General features: G+C 41.1%; 2 protein-coding genes across 4 annotated transcripts in view; one reads left to right on the forward strand and one right to left on the reverse strand.

The window, feature by feature from the left end:
* Positions 1–925: 925 nt before the first annotated feature.
* GCSAM (germinal center associated signaling and motility) lies at positions 926–11,818 on the forward strand. 3 transcript variants are annotated; one of them, XM_019715162.3, is made up of 6 exons: positions 926–1,095; positions 4,124–4,192; positions 6,692–6,736; positions 7,735–7,781; positions 9,467–9,495; positions 10,394–11,818. In XM_019715162.3, the coding sequence occupies exons 1-6, from the start codon at positions 1,067–1,069 to the stop codon at positions 10,685–10,687; spliced, it is 513 nt and encodes a 170-aa protein (XP_019570721.2). In that variant the 5' UTR covers positions 926–1,066; the 3' UTR covers positions 10,688–11,818. The 3 variants fall into 3 exon arrangements, with proteins under 3 accessions (XP_019570721.2, XP_074188121.1, XP_074188114.1); XM_074332013.2 differs by having other exon boundaries at positions 936–1,095; positions 10,397–11,818; XM_074332020.2 differs by lacking the exon at positions 4,124–4,192 and having other exon boundaries at positions 933–1,095; positions 10,397–11,818.
* Positions 11,819–15,901: 4,083 nt separating this feature from the next.
* Positions 15,902–20,051, reverse strand: part of C17H3orf52 (chromosome 17 C3orf52 homolog) — a 34,065-nt gene continuing 29,915 nt past the window's right edge. The window contains exon 6 of the mRNA XM_019715194.3: positions 15,902–17,383. Within this exon, the coding sequence (XP_019570753.3) occupies positions 17,379–17,383 (5 nt within the window). The 3' untranslated portion in view covers positions 15,902–17,378. The remainder of the gene's footprint in view (positions 17,384–20,051) is intronic.

Here is a 20,051-nt window from a genome sequence, read left to right on the forward strand (position 1 = left end):
AGTAGTTCATTCCTTTTTATTACTGGGCAGTAGTCCATTGTGTGGATGCAACACAGTTTATTTGGCTATTTATTCATTACTTTAAGATCATTTGGATTATTTCTAGGGTATGTTTGGGGTTTTGGGGGGGTTTCTCGGGGGAGCAATTACAAGTAAAGCAGCTATAAACATTTGCATACATATTCTTTGAGGTCTTAATTTTTTCTTTTCTTGGATAAACACCTAGGAGTGGGATAGCCAGGCTGTACGGTAAGGCTATGTTTATAAGAAACTGTCACTGTTTCCAAAGAGGCTGAACCACTTTGCATTCCCATCAGCAATGCAGGAGACTTCCAGATATCCTGCATTCCTTGTAAATGCATGGTATGATCAGTTTTTTGTTTCAATGTTAGACGTTCTAATAGGTGTGTAAAAGTATTGCATTGTGGTTTTCTTTCCATTTCCTGATGACTATAGTAGTGTTGAGCATCTTGTCATGTATTTATTTGCCATCTCTATATTTTCTTTGATAAAATGTCTTTTCAAATATTTTGCCCATTTCGTTATTGGGTGTCTGTTTTCTTAGTTAATTTTGAGAGTTCTTTATATATTCTGGGGAAAACTCTTTTTATCAGACATATGTTTTGCTAATATTTTCTACTGGTTTGTGGCTTGACTTTTAATTTGTTTTAAACTTTCCTTGCTTTACAACCAAGATCCCCCCTCGGATTTTTCAAAGACTACAAAGTGGTTGAATAAATCTAATTATCTGGCGTGGAAAACTCGTGGCCTCTCTGTAATTGCAGGCGGGGCATCCCCAGAGGCCCACAGCTCTCACTGACCAACGACTTCTGGTTAAGGCCAATAGCCTGGTTTTTTCCTGCTCTGACATTTTAGGAGGAGGCACGTGTGTGCACCTCTGACTCTCCTCCCCCTGGGCCCCGCCTCTCCTCTGCAGAGAGATTCTGTTCTCCTTTCAGCTCTCTCTGCACTGGTGGCCAGAGCAGCACAGCCCCATCTCAAAGTCAGGAGCTGCCTTGTCAGAGCACGTGGCAGGCTGAGGAAAGGCACAGAGAGGACTGACAGGATGGGGAACACTCTGCTGAGGGAAAACAGGTGAGTCCACACTCTCTAAGAGGGACCAGAAGAGATGGGTTAGGATAATGTGGCCAGAAAGAGAAAAAGAGGTCTGCTCTTGGAAGTGGGGTAGGGTATGGAGAGGGAATTAGGTAAGGAACTGACAAGAATGAAATGCCTACTATGTGCCAGACACCAAGTTCAATTCCTTATAGGTTTAGCCTTCTCACTTGAATCACAATTACCAGCTGGTGGAGACGAGCTAAAAAGGGAAGGTCTTTATCAAAGGAGGGCTACGCAATAGATCACTGCTAAGAAATGGAACAACTTTCTGAGGCCCAGGAAGGGATGTTCTCTTAATGCCCTCCAAGGAGCTCAGAGACACCATCACCCTTTGAGTTACTATTTAAGTTCAATATAAACAGCAAGCTTCCTGCCACTATGAGGTCTTGTCTGGTGCACACTTCCAGTGGCACGTAAGCAGAGGTCATTGAAATTAGTAGAGAAGTAGGCTTAATTTTCTAGACCTCAATTTCCTCATGTCAAATGAAAATAATAATATAATACCTACCTTGGAGGGCTCTAGAGTGTGTGATGCTGGCATAGTGCCTGACACATAGTAAGGTTCAATAATTATATATAAATTTTTTGGACCGTCATTTTCATTAACATCAAAGCAGCCATTGTAAACATTAGTATCACCCAAATCAAGGGTTATTTGGGTACAAAGTGAGGTGGTCTACAGAAAATGAGCTAGTGGGGCAGTGGGAGGAGGGGTATCTTTATAGGATTATGTTTAGTGTCCCACATCTCAGTTTATGCCACTGGGAGCTAGGACATAGGATTCAAAATGCCACCTACTAAAAGGAGGCTCGATGAGCCTATGGAATGTCCCCTGTCCTGTCCTGAGAGTCAGTGCTGTCTGAGACTTCTTCTCCCATGTCCTCAGAGTCCTTTGTCAGTCTATAACTCTAGCATTCTTCTATCAGGTTATAAATCCCTATTTTTATGTCTAGATGTGAGCTTCTCAAATGTAGAGATTGTTACTTATTCATCTTTGAAGTCTTGTCTTCTGGCATTGTTTTCGGCATATACTAGGAACTCAGTAAGTGTTGGATGAATGGTTGGAAATATTAAAAAATAACTGCCTTGAGAAGAAAAATAAAACAAAATACAAATATGATGTAACTGAGAAACTCATGATTGATATCACATTTGTAATTTTATTTTTTAGAACTTTGGTGTGTGGTGAAGGATTACGACATTAACACGTTGTAAAAAAAATGGAAAATACGTAAAGTATAAACAAAGAAAATAAACCAGTAAATCACAATTATAACTACTGATAACATTAGATGCGTTATCTTTATGTCAATGTCTATATTTTTGAGCTATTTGTATTCCTTCATCTGAGAGAGTCAGAAATGTCTTTAGCCCATTTTTGTTTTGGATTTTCGTCTATTTTGTTTTATTGCTAGTAAAACCTATTTGTACTTTCGAAACATTAGTCCTTTCTCATAAATATTAGAAAAAATACTTTTTCCAGTCTATGTGTCTTGTGCCATCCAGACTTTTTGTGTCTTTCTTATTATATTTTGAACACAGTTAAATCTAGAATGCTTTTTGGTTTCTATGACTTTATGCTTCAAATTATTTCCCCATCCCAAGATAACACAAATCCACACCATAATTTGTTATGGTTGCGTTGCTTTTACATTTAGCCTATACATTCACTATATGGTGTCAGATAGAAATATGTATTTTTTCCAAATAGTTAATCAGTTGGACCAGCACCTTCATTTTCATGCTATTTTAAAATGTCTCCCTTAATATATTCAAAAGTTTTATCATTCCTTGGATCTGATTTGATTTTCAACTTCACCCCTAGCACCTGGTTGTCATTCAGTCAACACCCCCCCACCATGTCTTTCCAGATCAAATTTGTTTTAAAAGCTGGGAAAATTCCACTCCTCCCCCCCACACACACACACTGGGCAAAATGACACCTATTTCTTCATGAGAGGAGCTCAGAGTCTTAGAGGAAGGAATCTGCCAGAAGCAAACCCACTCTCTCTCACTCAATGCTTGGCACGTTGTCTAACATTTTGGGCCTCAGCGTCTTCATTGGTAAAAAGTAGAATCATAATATCTGCATTACATGAATTTATTCTGAAATTAAATGTAATATATTGTATAAAATGTATGTTATACATTTCATTAGTAGTATATATATATACTATATATACATATATGTTACTGTGTATATATACTATATATACATATATGTTACTTATTTTACTATGAATACTACTAATGAAATGTATAACATATACATTTTATACAATATATTACATTTAATTTCAGAATAAATTCATGTAATGCAGACATTATGATTCTACTTTTGACCAATGAAGAAGCTGAGGCCCAAAATGTTAGACAACGTGCCAAGCACTGAGGGAGAGAGAGTGGGTTTGCTTCTGGCAGATTCCTTCCTCTAAGACTGAGCTCCTCTCATGAAGAAATAGGTGTCATTTAGTTTCTTTTTCTCTATACCTCCAACTCCCCACAAATGAAAAGATGGTTTTACAGAAACCCAATCCAAGCAATAAAACAATTTATTTTCTTTATTTGATACTTTCTTCCTCTATTATCCCATGTTCTCTGCTCTGCTACTTTCTGTAAAATATGGTAATTTGCATGAGACAAAGCCCGTACCCTTCCCCATTTCTGTGTACAGTCCCTGAAACTGAGCCAAGCAGATAAGCCTCTGTAAATACTGATATCATCAGGGCCATCATGAGGGTTCCTGCACATTTGGGAACAAACAGTTTAGAATTGGTTGTGTATGGCAATTGTTGGAGAACGTTGATGGACTGTTCTATGGCAATGGATTGTGATGTATGCTTTAGGAGGGTGTATTAAAGGATGTGAGGGCAACAAGAGGAAGCCAAGAAGATCTGAGGTTACATACAAAGAGAAGAAATAAAGAAAGCTGGAAAATTTATGAAGAAAGGTAGGAAGCTTGGAGAGGAATCACTTAGCTCATTCCCGATATGTTGAGTTTTAGGTGGCGACAGAACACTCAAGAGATATCCTGTAAACTGAGAAATCAAAACTTCAGACAAAGAACATGCAGGTGAGAGCAAATCCAACAGAACCTCTCCAAGCCTTTGCTCATAAAGAGTGAAGTCTGTCGGGTCCTGGACTTCACATACCCCACAGAAGAGGACACTGCTTAGACCCAGCAGCAGTTGTAATGATAGTAAATGAGGAGACAAGATAAGAGACAAAATTATTCTGGACCTTTGGACGAGAGATGTGCCATTTTGCTAGAAGCTTAATGTAACTTTTAAGAACTAGAAACAAGACCCCTATTTCCTGCTGTCTCTTTGCTTGTCTATCTCAAATACCTTTATGCTCAAGCTCCATCCCCGACATTTCATTTTAATCTCTAAGGTTCTATTTCTGTGGTGACCTTATCTCCCCCACCCCCGTCACTACAATTGTTGAAAGATTTGTGGAGAGAAACATTTGTGATTATATTGATGTTCTTAAACCAAGACTTCCCCATCAATCCTTTCTAACCAGGTCTTTTGAATGCCAGGGATCACTAAATATGGAAATAGTGTCCTAAGATCCAAGAACCCAACAGGGTGGCAAAGCCAGTTGTTCTGTGGTCTGTAGCGTTTTCTTCACTTTTCCCACAATTTCAAGAAAAGGTTTCGAAACAATATCAATTACAAAGCATCCACTAAGCCAAAAAGCCTGGACTAGGAACTAGGGGCCCAGAGATTCTCCTCCCCCACCCCCAATAGGGTGTATTTCTTCACTGCAAGCTAAGGAGGTATCATTGAACATATGTTAAAGCATACACTCTAAATAATGAAACAGGCCAGAAGGGCCATGGGCATTATAACAAGGGAGAGATTTGGTAGACTGGGAAGCCAGGCAAGCTTTATGCAAGACACAGGAACCTGGAACTGCTGGCACGCAGCCAGTGTCATAGAGATTTGTCTGACCTCCTTCTTGCAGGGTCCCTGAACCCACCCCAAACCAAAACATCCTAATTGAAATGCAAGAATATATTGCAGGAAAAGTTGAGTAGGAGAAATAGACAATTTAAAAATAGCTTTTGTCCACATTTAACTCTCTTTGGTCTCCACGAGATTAATAGTATAGGTATCCTCATTTTGTACATTAAGAAACTGTGCCTCAGAAAGTCCAGAGATATTGATCTAATAACTCAAAACTGACCGTTTGTTTGTTTGTTTGTTTCAGGTTTTTTTTAATTAAAGTTTATTGGAGTGACAATTGTTAGTAAAGTTACATAGATTTCAGGTGTACAATTCTGTATTACATCATCTATAAATCCCATTGTGTGTTCACCACCCAGAGTCAGTTCTCCTTCCATCACCATATATTTGATCCCTTTTACCCTCATCTACCACCCCCTGCCCCCCTTACGCTCTGGTCAAAATTGACCATTTCCTGTCATCTCACTCCATATCTCGTCAGTGAACCTGATTTCTTAACATTGGTGTGATTCAGTGGTTCTCTTCTGGTGTTTCTTTAGCCAAAGAAACAGGAGATATAAACATCGGCTTAAACAACCCAGTATATAGCCTGAAGAGGAGGAAGAATTTCAGCCATGCCTCTCAGTCCCAAAGGCTCTGATAGTACATAGACCCTAGAGGCTGTCAGAACACTCAGCCTCAGTCCACGCAGCAGCTTCACCTCCACTGCCCTTTCGGAGGAAACTCCCTGGGAAAGCTCACAGGGGGAGATATTTTTGGATAGTGTTTTCCAAACTTTTTTACGTAGTGTCACTGTCACATGTGGTACTTTATAAAGGGCTTTCACATTCAACTATGCAGGATTTGACCTTGTCTCATATTCAGAAAGATGCCCAGTGGATACTTAGATTTCAGCCTAGATGTCTGACTGCAGAGAGACCCTGAGCCTTTCTGCCATGAGAAAGATAACAAGTCCTGTTTATTTAGTTATAACTTGGGGCCAAGGATGCAGATTTGATGATCTCTTAAGCCAGTTAGAGTTGCTCTGTTCTTGGCTACTCATTCATTTATCAAATATTTATTGAAAATATATTTACTACGTGCCAGGCACTGTGGCATATGTTGGAGATATACACCACGCTGAACAGATAAATAAGGTCCCCAACTTTGTGGAGCTCATGGCGTAGTGCAGGATAGAGACAAGTGAGCTGACAATGATAATATGTTATAAATAGGAGAAATTCAGAGAGCGGTGGAATCCTGTGTAAATGTCGCCTACCCCATACTTGGAAGAAATTTCTAAAATGTCCACACACTTAGGCCTAGATTTCCTGAAGATACCTCTTGTGTGTCCTTCATCACAAGGGACCAAGTAAATCACTGGAACTGAGGATGAGCAAGCCCTTTTCCTTTGCAGGGAGTACAGCAGAAAGTTCCTGCCCTGATTAGGAGTTCATAGTGTCATCTTCATGTTTCCAAAGGGCAAGTAATGTCCTGGGGGGACAAAGGCATTCTAGCATGACAGATGTGTCCAAGTCACCTAGAATGGCAAGGGGAAGAGTCACCCTAACAAAGCTGCAGAAACCAACATTGTGATTTATGTCATCTCTCGGGTATTTTAGATGCTGGAACCGCCACATTGCTGAAGGGTGTTTCTGCCTGCCATGGTGAGTGGAATATTGTTTTCAGGGGTTATTTCCCTAAGTGTGGTTTCAGTGTGGCATTTGCTGCAGATTACCTATGAACTGCCCCCTGTCTGTGGCCACAAAGGAAGCCTATCACTAGCCCAGACACAATCATCTGACAGTCAGTGAGGGAAGCGATGCTTCGAGTTTGGTGAAATACAGGAACAATAGTTTTGTGGGTGGTATGTGCTCCTCAAATGGAAAAGCTGCAGACGCAAGGACGAAACTGGCAACCAATGCAGAGCAAGATCCCTTAATCACACTGCAAATCCCAGAGTCTCTCTGTACAGAAGCACACATTTCGGTCCCTTGCACAGATAATTTATAAGCAGGATGACCATATAATTTATCATCCAAACGGGGAAACCTTTGAGATGAAAGGGATGCTAAAAATAGGTCAGGGTCACTCAGTGATTGGCAACGACATTAACGAGACTGAGCAAACCAGGACATATGGTCATTCTCCTTAGAGCAGACGTTGTTCTTGCCTCCTGAGATAATGGCTTCCAATATATTTACATTTGTTTGTCTATACAGTGTAGTTACCTCTGGGCTCATATGGGAGTTTGTTTGCTGGCTTGTTTGTTTGGAGATCATAGACTGGGACCATGGTTCCTTAACTCACATGACATGAAATAAATATTTTTTCAGGGAAAAAGAAACACTCCAAAAACGTTACCTGTAACATCATCACAGTTCTCCATTTATAAATCAATTCTATGTCAGCCTTAGAAAAGGGAAAAGGGAGGAGAAAGAGAGAGAGAAACTCAAAGGAGTGGATTTCTATTTGATCTCATCCTTTAGTTTTTCCTTTTCCTTTTTTTCTATCTTCTCATTTCTCTACGCTGAAGGAGGTGTGATAAAAGACTCCTAACTTTAACAAATTCAACTGTTAAAAGTAAGCTTTTAAAAGGAGTATAATTTCCTTTAAGGGTTTCTTAATATTGAAACAGCCAATTTACTTTCCTTTTCTTTTACAGGAAAAAAATACCCATTTTTAAAGCCAGGCAAGATTCTCACAAGGAAAGTAAGTTATTGTTTTCTCATGATTTTTCACTTGGATAGATTTACTTCCAAACTGTCGCTTTGCTATGCACCCAAAGCTCCCTGCGCATATTTCTGTATAAAACTTACACAGTTTGCTGCCATTTGTCCAGTTGCGTCTCTGTTTGTCCACTAGACTGTGAGCTCATTGAATCAGGAACTGGCTGATTGATCTCCGTGTCCTTCAGTTGGTCCCTGAGGTCTGGAGGCTGAAGAAGTTAAGTGGGACTAGTGAACGCAAGAGGTAGAGGCATGAGGCACTCCTAAGGAACTGCCAAGAGGCCAGCTTGGGCACAGAGAGCACAGAGGAGGGCCTGGTGGTCAGGTGTAGGAATGGGGCTTACATCCTGAGAACTACAGGAGGTACTGAAGTTGCTTTTGACAAGGGGCAGGTATGATCACATTTGCATGAAATGCATCACCCAGGTCGCTGTGTGGAGAACAAATTGTGGTATGGAGTGGCAAGAGCAGATGCTGGAAGACCAGTTAGGAGGCTAATGCACCGGTCTCTGACAAAGAAACAGGCTGGAGTTAAGGCAAGAGAAGAATGCAAGGAGAGAGTAGTGAATAGTATCCCACGTGAGAGAGAGAATAAGAAAGTATAGGCCTGAGGACAGACTGCTGCATTTTCTTCTAAAGAAGAAAAATGAAGGAATTTTGCCTGTGCCTTCCTGGGTTTAAAGAGGAGAGCATAGTTCATTCACCCTGAATCTTAAAAACTAGCCCTGTAAGGTGTGTGAACAAATAACACAGCCCTCCCACCCCTGGCCATTTCACCCAGGGGAATTGTGGGCCCAGGAAAACCTAACCTGCATCAGAGCAAAACATGATAGAAATAAGACCTCACAGACCCATTTTCTGTACTGATAATCAGGAAAGTCCTAGATGGCCATGGGAATCTATGGAGATGTAAGAATCTGGGGTTTCGGTACTGAGAGAATGTAAATCCATATAAAGTGGCCTGCCTGGGCACACCCACCTCCTGTGTAGGGTGGTACGGTGCATGAGGCTTCCTTGTGAAAGCTCAGTTTTGCTTATTGAGCTGGTGGTGTGTTTGTGAGGGGGTAGCAAGTGTGTCTATCTGCCTCTTTCAGCAGTGGCCAGAGCCAGTTGCTTTTAAGAAAACCGGCTTTTGAAAAAGTGGCTTGCTTCTGTTTGTATGTTAGCAGGTTCAGGAATGGAAATGTTCAGCTTAAGAGTTTCCTCCTCTGCAAAGCTTTCCTTGAGCACCAGCTACCATACTACCACCCTCCCCTGCCGTCTACAGTAAAAACTACACCCTTCTCCTTCTCTTGGGCCCTTGTCTGCCTCCTGTGCTAGTCGGAGCCCCTTAAGTACATGGGGCTGTTTCTGATTCTTTGCCTGGTACAGGGTGTGCATGCAATGAGCTTTGTGTAAGGAAGGAGAAAGGGAGGAAGCAGGGAAGTGTGATTTCTTAACCAAAGACCCACAGAATGTGTCTCCTTCCACTCGGTCTCTCCTCCTGAGCACAGCTCTGGCTGTGTCTTGTTTGGATGGCCCTGTCACTCCCCAGGGATGTGTTGTAAGTCAGAACAGCCTGATTAGGGCTACCCCAGCTGTTCCTTGGCTCCCTGGTTCCTTATATCCCAGACCCCCCTCAAGTCTCCCCATGACCTGAAATTCATTGAGTGTATTTCCTTTCTCCAGATGAAGGAACATCATCTGCTACCACACAGGTAATATGAACATCTATGAACTTTTTTCTGAGATGATGGTAAAAATGTAGACACCCCAAATGGCAGGAGAAGTTGGCCTCCAAGACCCCTTCTGGCCTTAATATGGAAAAAAGAGTTCAGATGCTCGTGCTTATGAACCCAGGGACCTATGGGGGGACTGGTGGCAGAAGCAGCAGTCACCTCTGTTGTACAATTTATTGAAATAAACTAATATTTACTGAGCACTTAGTTTGTGCCGGGCAGTGTGTTGAGTGCTTTGCATGCATCATCTCATGTAACTATCGCAACAACCCTCTAAGATTAGTACTATCATTTCCCCCATTTTACAGTTGAGAAAACTGAGAGATTAAGTGAAATTCCCCAACTCCAGACAGCTTTCAAGATGGCAGAGCCTGATTTAGAACCAGGCCTCACTGCTAAATCCATGGTCTTTGCCCTGGACGTTGCTGCTTTGTTTTTTTATCTTCTGAGGTTTCATTGAATGAGACCTTCTCTTGCATTGCTTCCCTTCATATTATTGCAAATATTTCTAGAATGGGTGGTTAAATATCATAACCCAATCATTTTTAGGTGTCATCAGAGTGTTCTCTTTTATAAGAATGGGCTGCTTTCAGGGCCCTGAGACTGGGAATTATACAGAGTAGTTAGGGGTCACTCTGGAACATGGGGCAGAGAGCATGTGCCTGAGTTGGCTGAATACTCTGGGCAGCATAAGCACTCGGGCTGTCCGGGCCAGGGGTTGGGGTGTAGGCAGCCATTTTGGAAACAAATGGCCAAGAAATGAAGGGGAGATGGTTCCTGGAAGACCAACTTTGCCCAGGTTTGGGCCTGTGTTGAGACTAAAGTGCAGTGGGAATGACAAGAGGCCAAGTCTTGATGCCAGCTCTATTTTGACCAGCAGGACAATGCTGACCAGACCTTCGTGGAGGAGCTGTGCTACACCTTCATCAATCATGGCACCCTCAGGAGAATGCCATCAGGGATCTCTGCGGAGGCCTGTTATGAGAACGTTCCCTCCCAGGCTAAGCGGCCCAGAGAGTTGGTGAGAGGAACCGAGACTGAGTACTCACTTCTCCGTGTGCAGTCCACTCCTAAGCATCCACCTTCCCCAGAAAATGAATATGAACTTGTCACACCCCATAGAATCTCCTCTCACCCTGCAACAGACACATCTACCTCTGCCCCCTTCTGAGGCTCAGGTTTCCCATTTATAATGAAGTGGTTGGACCAACGTTTCTTTAACACCAGTAAATAAAAGCTGTGGGGAGGGGGACTCTGAGTGACGCAGGCATGGAGCACAGAGCTCTTCCAGCTTGCCTCCTTCCCCACTCCCCCCCGCCACAGCATCCCTTTCTACAGGGGTCTCTGCATAACATCGTTTGTAAACCACAGGGCCTCTTAGACCCTACTCAATATTCAACATCTCAAGATGAACCAACTGTTCTGAACACCACCCTTTGAGGAAGGAGTGAACATATTTGGTCCTAAATGGCTTTGGAAATGAGCTTCTCTACTCAGTGGCAGGAGTGGTTTTCTGGTCCCCTACAATAATGCACATCACAAAGGGTTCTGCTCCTCAGTCAGGTTCTTATAAAATGGCCAGATGATTGTCCTCTAAAGTCACAGGAATCCACTCCTTCCACACATGTTTAGGGCCCAACCTCTAATTCACAGACTTCTGGATAGGCACCTGTGCATCCCTCTCACTCCATGCCTCTAAGTGGTATCCTTTGGATAGTGTCTTTTGACTTCTTGGCCCTGGTGGCTTGCTTGGCTGGTTACATGGGTTGAATCCCATGTAAGTCCCAGGCCAAGATTTTATGTAATTTTTTATATAATTTTAGTCCATAAGTTTTTTAACTTTGTGATTCTTCCCAGAAATCTTAAGGAAATCATAGCATCAGAGAATGATAGAGTAGAAAGATGGCTGGAGATTCTCTCATCCCATTAAGCCACATAACATTGAAAATGAGTGGCGAAATGTTATTTGCCATCTAATTTCCTGGCTTCCAATTCCTGGCTTCTTTCTTGGAATATACTATATAGAAGAGCCTCTACTCTATGGTATATGTATGTTATAGGTAATATGTCATGTACAAAATATGAATAAAATGTCCTCATGGGAAGAATACCACACACACACACACCCCTTTGCTATTGAGCACTTCTCTGGATGCTCTGATTATTTATTTTTCCTCATCTTTTCTCCAGTGTCCCTAGAATTATGTCTAGCCCCTAAAACAGGGGACAGCAAACTATGGCCCAAAGCCCAAATCTGGCCAACTGTCTGTTTTTGAAATAAAATGTTATTGGAATAATCTAACCACACTCATTTGTTTATGTAACGTCTGAGGATGCCACAGGAGAGTTGAGTAGTTGTGATACACACTGTAGGTCATGCAAAAAAAAAAAAAAAAAGACAGAAATATTTATTTTTCAGCCCTTTCCAAAAAAAAGAAAAAAAGATGAAGAAAGAAAGGAAGAAACAAAGAAATAAGAAAAAGTTCATAGACCCCTGCCATAAATAATCAAAATTGAGATAAACTAAACAGAAATACGTTTGGGTATTCATGTAACATATAAGAGCTGGTACCAATAAAATGGTATGGAAATATTAAACCACAAGTTAGATGAGTGAACCCAAAAACAATTAGCAGATTAAGCTATTTCTATATTCACACCTGTGTTCTCAACTTTCTGTTTAATTTCACCAATGGCCATTGTCCTAATTTTAGGGATGTTAAAATAGAAAAAGGTCTGTTGAGACAAGAGGTAGATGCATTGTGTTTAATTACTGTTAATTAATTAAACAGTAATTAATTACTGTTAGTGCCCCAAACTAACCAAAGTTAAATAACCTTATTTTAAATGTTCTAAGTGCCCAATAAGGAGAAATCCAGTGGCTTGAAGTTTTATGCAGTAACTTGGGCTCAGCGGGCTCAACACAATTTTGTTGAGACTTCATCCAGTTGATGGTCATCAGTTAAAGAGCCAATCATGTCTTAGTATTTTATCCTGGGCTGACTTCCTGTTTTTAGCAGAATTCTTTCCCATGGAACCCTAACTTTGACCCTTGCCAGGATTCACTTAAGTTCAAAAGGAGGCATAGATGCTAGCAGGGAACACTTTGTAAGATATAACATGGCTTACAGGAAAGAGCATGAACACTGGAGTTCAAATCCTGTTTCTATCTCTTCCTCTCTCTGTGACCTTCAGCATGTTATCTAGGAAGCTCAGCTTTTTCACCCATAAATAGGAGGAGTACATCTAATGTATGTAAAGCATCTCACAGACCCTGAATAAATGATATCATCAATACAAAATAAACAAAAATCTGTATGATGTATAAAGAAGACCATGTGCTGATGTCCCTGGTGAGCCAGGGTCTTCCAGCAAGGCAGAAACAGGGAATCACTGGGTTTTATGCTGGATTTTTCACTTGGACATTGAACCCGGTGGAAGCTGACTCGTGCAAATATTCTCAGTACAACATAATAAGTTAGATTTGTTTGAGTCTTATTCTGTGAAAGTATTACCAGTCCCAAATAGCATATGCCTTTTATCAGGAACATATTAAGTATAAATGCTTAACCAAAGAAAGTTGTTCTTATAATGAAATTTAAAGGGATTATGGAAGGAAATTATTTTTGAGCAGGAGAGCCCTTTAGGAGTGCTTTGAAATACTTACAATGTCTGTATATAATGCTGTTCCTTTTCTATAGATTCCAGGATTTCTAATGAAAGCTGTGCACCCTCTTCACAGAAAATGCACACACACACACACACACACACACACACACACACACACACAATTGGTATACAATATCAAGGGATTGGGGGTGCAATCCCTTAGTTAAAGAATTTCTGTCTTGATAAAGAAAACGAGGCTGAGGATTTAAATTGCACCCTCAAGCCACAAATATATCAGAAAACTCCCCTCTCTCATGTTGGTCTTAAAACTATAAACACCCAAAGTTCACAGAAGCACATTTTATGCATCAGCTGCGGGCTTTGTGGTTTCCGTTTTACGTTCATACTAGCGTCTAAAAAAAAATCCCTTAGTCTGTGAATGCATTTTTATTTAGAACAGAAGAAAGTACAAAAAAATGATGAAGATAGATGAGGAAAATCTACCGTTAACAAAAAATGAATTCAAATGCTGGTGTTTTTTTAAAGACAACCTTGGGTGACAGGTGCTGCAACTATTCTCAAGGATGGAAGGGCATAGGCAAAACAGAACAGATGAGCCCTCAGGAATCCACAGGAGCCTTCAGAGAAAAGGAGATTCGTTTTACATTGTTCTCTTCCAAACCAGCCTCTTATGTTCAGAAAGCACTTTGAAAGCCATTTGATGTGAGCGTACCTCAGTTGTGCCAATTGTTAAATAGATCAGTATAAGTCCCTCCCACTTTCCTACAGAGAGTTCTTTTGCAAAGCGCTTGGGGAAGGATTGAATATCATTATCCTCCCAGAGAGTCTGTTACAGTAAGATAATCACACCTTTCAATTCATCCCTCCCCCATCACCCCTTGTGCTCCTCGTGGATTCCCAGATATCAGCTAAACCTGAACTGAGCATGGCCCTGGGATGCCCATCAGGATGAGAGGTCATTGATGGTGTGTGGCTGCCTAGTGAGCTGAGCTTTGCTCCCCAAACCTGTGGAACTCTGTGCTTGTCCTTCCTCCTCTCCAGACCTTGGTTTCCTAACTGTAAGAGGAGGGGACTGCATTCTGATTCTGAGAGGATGTGATCTCTAATTACAAAGAAAAATTTAAAGCATGTCTCTGGATGCAGCTGTCAGCAATGCAATAATAGTGTGAATTAACTGATCTGAAAGCAAACAAACAGTAATGGGAGGAGAGAAGGGAAGACTTAACTTCTCCCATTTTTCTCATCACTGATCAGACTCTGAGTAGGGCAGGAGTCTATGTCCAGAGTCCACAACTAAATGGGAAAGGAGAGAATGTGCACCTCATCCTAACACAACACAAACTTGCTTATTCAAATCCCACCACTGCTTCAGGGTTCAGCTTGTATCGTACTCCTAGGCAAAGCCTTCTCCAATTAAACTGTACTGGCCACTCTTTCCTCTGACCACCCACAACCCTATAGTTTGTCTTTATTTAGTTTTAACATCTGACTATTTTTTTCTGTTGTTTCTTGTTTCATCTGTGCGGAGCCTGACTCCGTGTAAGACCAGCAGCTTCTTTTATTATTGTCTTCTTCACTGGCGTTTTTTATAGCCTTCTGCAAAACACATCATTATAAAGTCTATAGATCCATCCAGGCATGTTGTCACAAAGGGCAATATTTCATCCTTTCTTATGGCCGAGTAATATTCCATTGTACTCGTACATATGTAACACCACATCTTTACCTACTCATCTATCGAAGGACACACTCAAGTGTGGGATATAAAACTGAAAACAACAAACGAACAAGACAAATAAAAACTCATAGACACAGACAACAGTTTAGTGGTTACCAGAGGGTAAGGGGGTAAGGGATGGTAGAAGACAGTAAAGGCGGTCAAATAATATGATGATGGAAGGAGAACTCACTGTGGGTGGTGAATACACAATGCAATATGTAGGTGACGTATTTATTATAGAATTGTACACTTGAGACCTACATAATTTTACTAACCAATGTCATCCCAATAAATTCAATAATTTTTTTTTTCAAGTCTATAGAACTAAGTTAAATAGCAAGGCAAAAAAATTATTGGACACATGCATAGATTTTTTTGTTAGAATTGGGGGGTAGGTTCCACTGATCTGGTAGTACCCTTTCTGTCCATATCTAAAGGACTTCCAGAAAAGACCAGCTATCCTTCTCAAATCCTTCAATTATTTCACAGATAATTGTTGAAACCTCATTATCTACCAGGCATTATGCTTATCATTAATATGTGTGATGACCAATAAATTCACCTCTGATAGCAGAACAATGTATATTTAAGTGCCATTTTTTCCAAACACCTCAAAATGTTTTACTCACAAAGGTCAGTTTTTTCCATACCACCTAGACCAAAGAGTAAACCCCAAGGACAGTTCTATGACTTATAAGTGGTACTTGCATCTAGTGCTTTCCAAAGAAGGGAAGATGAAAACCAAACCCAGTCGTGTCCCCTGATATGAACCAGCCCTTTCTTCCAGCCCCAGGCCCTGCCAGAGAGGGCCCTGGGAAGAAGTGAGTGGAGCAAAGGCCCTGCCCTCTGCCCACTGGAATGCATAGGACTCAGCCTACCCCAGCACACCCCAATTCAATCTTATTCCCTCATAGAGAAAGCTGCCCTCAGGGCAATGACAAGATCACTTCCAACACCATTTGCTGCAAGAAAATATCAACCCAAATCATGGCCCTGGAGAGTCAACGCCAACGAAGCAAACACAAATAAACAATGCAGAGGCAACAATAATTTATTGTAAATATTTTTAAATCCTTTTCCATTAAAGTTCTTCATTATTTTCTAAAAAGTACAAACACACTGACGTCTACATATGATGTGTAAAAACTAAAGAGGAAGAAGGAAACTTCATCTGTTTCACTAGTTTAAGGAACTAGTATCCTCAAAATGAGACACTGAGTTACAATAAATGCATATTCTACTTAAATAAGAAACAAAGTTCACATTATCCAGAGTCCTGGGTCATAAAGAGCTCAAAGCAAACCTACCTGAGACACACACGGGCACATCCCCATACACAGCTGCCCACATACTAACTTCCACCCCAGGCCAATAACTGAGATATCGGGGCTAAGGAGAGCTCATTATAGGACCACAAAACTCTTTCTCCTGGAAAATTTCCAGCAAAACAATTTTCCCAACAAATCAAATACTCTGTTCCTTCATGACAGGCAATTCTCTATCTGCAAATGACCGATACAATCGCCCCCACCGTGCAAATGAATTGGCATGAAGCTTCTGTTTATTTCAGAGAATGGTTCTTCTTGTTTCACAACCATCTTCAACAAGACCCACAATCAATGCCTGAAGGCACTGAGGCCTACAGAAAGGCTATTAACACTGGACAATGAAAAGCCAATGTGTAACAGCTATAGCAGATGGTAAGCCGTCTTAATGATTCCCTGATGGAAGTCTGTGAAAACATACATGGAAAAACTATCCAAAATGATAACAGTGTGTTCAAAACTCACAGGGAACCATGTTTCTAAAAGAGGTGTTCAGGAGTCACAGGAAAAATGAGGAGATGCAAAGTAATTAAGAAACACACATCTTATTTCTGCAGCTGTATGTAACACAGTAATGGTGGGTGATGTGCCACCTAGCAAGCCTATGGATGGGTTGCTAAGATACGGAGGTACAGGTCATATCAGTAGACACAGAACCATGCTGCTTCCGTCTTGTAAAGTGCCTTCCTTTTCCTCACAGGCTTGCTTAGAGGTAGATTAAATATAATGGTGAGTGGGAGCGGATTTCAGTGAGCAAGTAGCCCGATTCTCCCTCACCTCACTGCCTGCCTCTCCTGAGCTCTCTCCGCTGGCACAGGTTGGCAGGATTCTTCCTGAAAGGCCACCCCAGCACTAAAGAGAAGGTGTCCATGTGCAGAAGGAGGCAGCTACTGCTTCAAGAATAGCGGTAACCTCACAAGGCAAGGTTCACCCAGCCGCCCAGTCACCCCTTCCCCATCTGGCTTCCTGTCTTTGTTACAACTGCAACTGGCTGGAGCTCTCCAGTGCAACTTTGCTGGACGTCATAACGGTGCAGAATCAGGAGAAAAAGCACCCTGTCTACCCCTCTAGTCATTTCTAGTCCTTCTGTGTGAATTCACAGGATCTTTTCTGTAAAACGGCATGAATCTCTTCATCCCACAATTCAGTGAAGCACTGCTTTCAGACACAGACCAGCCTCCACCACTTCACTCTGAAAAGAAAATACAAACAAAAAGTGCTAAAGTTCTTAAATCGTGATTGTTTTAAACATTTATGTTTCTATTTGACTTTATTGGGTTTGAACATCAACTCATGTAAAACTGGAATGTTTGTAAATTCCTAACAGTTTACTCTTCAGTCAACAGGCCACACACACACAACTTTGAATCCTTTTTTCAAAAGACAAATAACATATTGTTTGCTCATTTGTTTTGGTATAATTCATGATAAATAACATTTTAATGAGGACTTTTGAATATTGAGGACACTTTAACATTCAATTCTTTGTCATAATCTAACTATAAAAAATACCTCTAAACGTTCAGGTTTTTAAAAGATGGACAATACACTGCATTAAAATTCTGATGAGGGAAATGGTGCAGACCTGGCCTGACCTGGTGGGGGTATGAACTTGCCCTCACTGGGAATTACTGCTCTTTGGGTAAACTCTCCAAGTTTCCTGAAGAATCTATAAACAACCAAAATGGTTTTCCCTTAATGCCCCAGATGGTCCTTTCAAGGATAGAACGCACACTACACTGGCTTCTCCGCCAACAGCCAGCTCATCAGTTTACCCCAAAAATGTGCAAACAAGAGTCACTGTTCTTGCCACCTTGAGCTTTTTTCTCTTCACTTTTATGTAAGTCCAGTTTTGTCTTTGTTTTTCACTCAGTCTACTACGGGTAACTGATGCCTTCACATGAGAGAAAATAGTACAAAATAATTAACCCGTGCCCAAAATAACTCACGAGGTCCAAAATAAGCCACTGTTTTACATTTGTAAAACAGACTTCCCTTCCTTATACCCAAGCCCTACCCATATAAAGGTGAAGAAGTTCAAAGATAGGGGAAGTGGGGAGGGGACATGATCCATTAAAAAAAAAGATTCCTTCAACTTTGAAGGCATTCTGCTAAGTGAAATAAGTCATATAGAGAAAGACAAATAACACATGGTCTCACTTATATGCGGAATCTAAAGAAACAAAACTCACAGGAAAAAAAGCAGATTGGTGGTTGTGGGTGGGGAGTAATTTGGGTGAAGGTTGTCAAAAGGTACAATCTTCCAGTCAGAAGATAAATAAGTCCTGGGGATGTAATATACAACATGATGACTATTGCTAACAATGCTGTATGGTACATTTGAAAGTTGCTAAAAGGGTAGATCCTAAAAGTTCTTACCGCAAGATAAAAAAAAACACGTAACGTTAAAAAAACAACAGACTCAAAATGAAGTCACTTGTGCTAAGCCCCACAGAGACTTACTATCTAACCTAACTGCAATTTCAGCCTCTCCCAGGAATGGAATTTTAAACCAGTCTGGAATTTCCTGGTCTGCACTACTGAGGTAATCTGCCTGATAAATCTGCCAGAAAACCCCCGTTTTCTCCTAAGGGAAGGTAACCTTGCCTGAAATCATCCATTCTTATAACTTCCTTGCCCCACCCTCTTTCTGCCTATAAAAACCTTTCATTTTGTACAACTCTTTGGAGCACCTCTCTATTTACTAAATGGGATGCTTAGTGATTCATGCATCATTCAACAAAGGTAATTATATCTGTTTAAGTTTACCCAGCTGAATTTTTGTTATTTAACAGTAACCATATGAGGTGATGGATGCTAACTGAATTTACTGGGGTAATCATTTTGCCAGTATGTGTGTGTCAAGTCATGCTGTACATTTTAAATTCAGTGTTGTAAATCAATCATATCTCAAAAAAACTGGAAGAAAATTAAAAATAAGAAATTCCCTCTGATTATAATATTAAGGGATGTTTTATTTTTATAAGACATTGAAATATGCCTGCAGCTCGGTCAAATAGTCATTGTATTTCCAAATTAGAAAATGAGAACTACACACACACACACACACATAATATCCCAGGAATCCAAATTACAGTCTAATTTAAGGTTCTCACTCTAAAGTGCACACACATATGAGCCCCAAAGGAACCACAGTCTGGCCTCAGGGAATGCTTGGAACCCTGGAATTGTAAAATTTTGCATAGGAGGAGGACAATGTTCTTTTTTTTCTGGGGAGAAGGTTCAAATTCTCTAAGGGACATACAAACCCAATGATTTTTTGTTTTGTGAGGTCGTCTTGTGTTGATCTTGGTTGTGAAGGAACCCAACAATTTTAAGAATTTCTGCTCTTTGATGAATTAGAACATTATTTAGTGGGAAACTAGTTGCCCGACTCATTACAGGAAGTGGGTGGGGGTAGCCTGCCAAACCCACCGCGCATATGAACATGGGGAACTGGCCTAAGAACAGACTGGGCCTCACTCGGTCCCTCCCAGGGACTTCCGCCTATCCCTGCCACAGTCATCTCTTCCCTTTGTTGGGAGTCTGCCCCTGAGCTTGTCCCCTATCTTGGCCTGCCTGCCATCTCTTCTTCCTTCCTCACTTTGCAAATGGTCGCTATCTACCCCTTCATTTGAGAGGTAACAGATACTCATATTCCTGAAACTATCAAATGGCTCAAATACTGCACAGGCATGCTCTGGAAAGTGGATGTGGGGGCACAACCTGTCCCCTAGAAGAAATGTCGGAGATAAAGATACAATCTCCTGAGGAGCAACTGTTTAGCTCAGGCTGCATTCCCAGGGTCTGAGGCAGATCTGTACTTGGGGAAATGTCTCTGAGGCTGTTTGGCTGAGTTC

This window comes from Rhinolophus sinicus, chromosome 17 (genome assembly GCF_057876585.1).
Source record: "Rhinolophus sinicus isolate RSI-liver-muscle chromosome 17, RSI-T2T, whole genome shotgun sequence".
NCBI lineage: Eukaryota > Metazoa > Chordata > Mammalia > Chiroptera > Rhinolophidae > Rhinolophus > Rhinolophus sinicus.

What these genes read in the sequence shown, in the direction of transcription:
- GCSAM (XM_019715162.3), top strand. Translation starts at nt 1,067, where the DNA reads ATGGGGAACACTCTGCTGAGGGAAAACAG. An exon ending in TTCAGACAAAGAACATGCAG is followed by an intron (nt 4,193 to 6,691) that starts GTGAGAGCAAAT and finishes CGGGTATTTTAG; the next exon opens with ATGCTGGAACCGCCACATTG. An exon ending in CATCATCTGCTACCACACAG is followed by an intron (nt 9,496 to 10,393) that starts GTAATATGAACA and finishes TATTTTGACCAG; the next exon opens with CAGGACAATGCTGACCAGAC.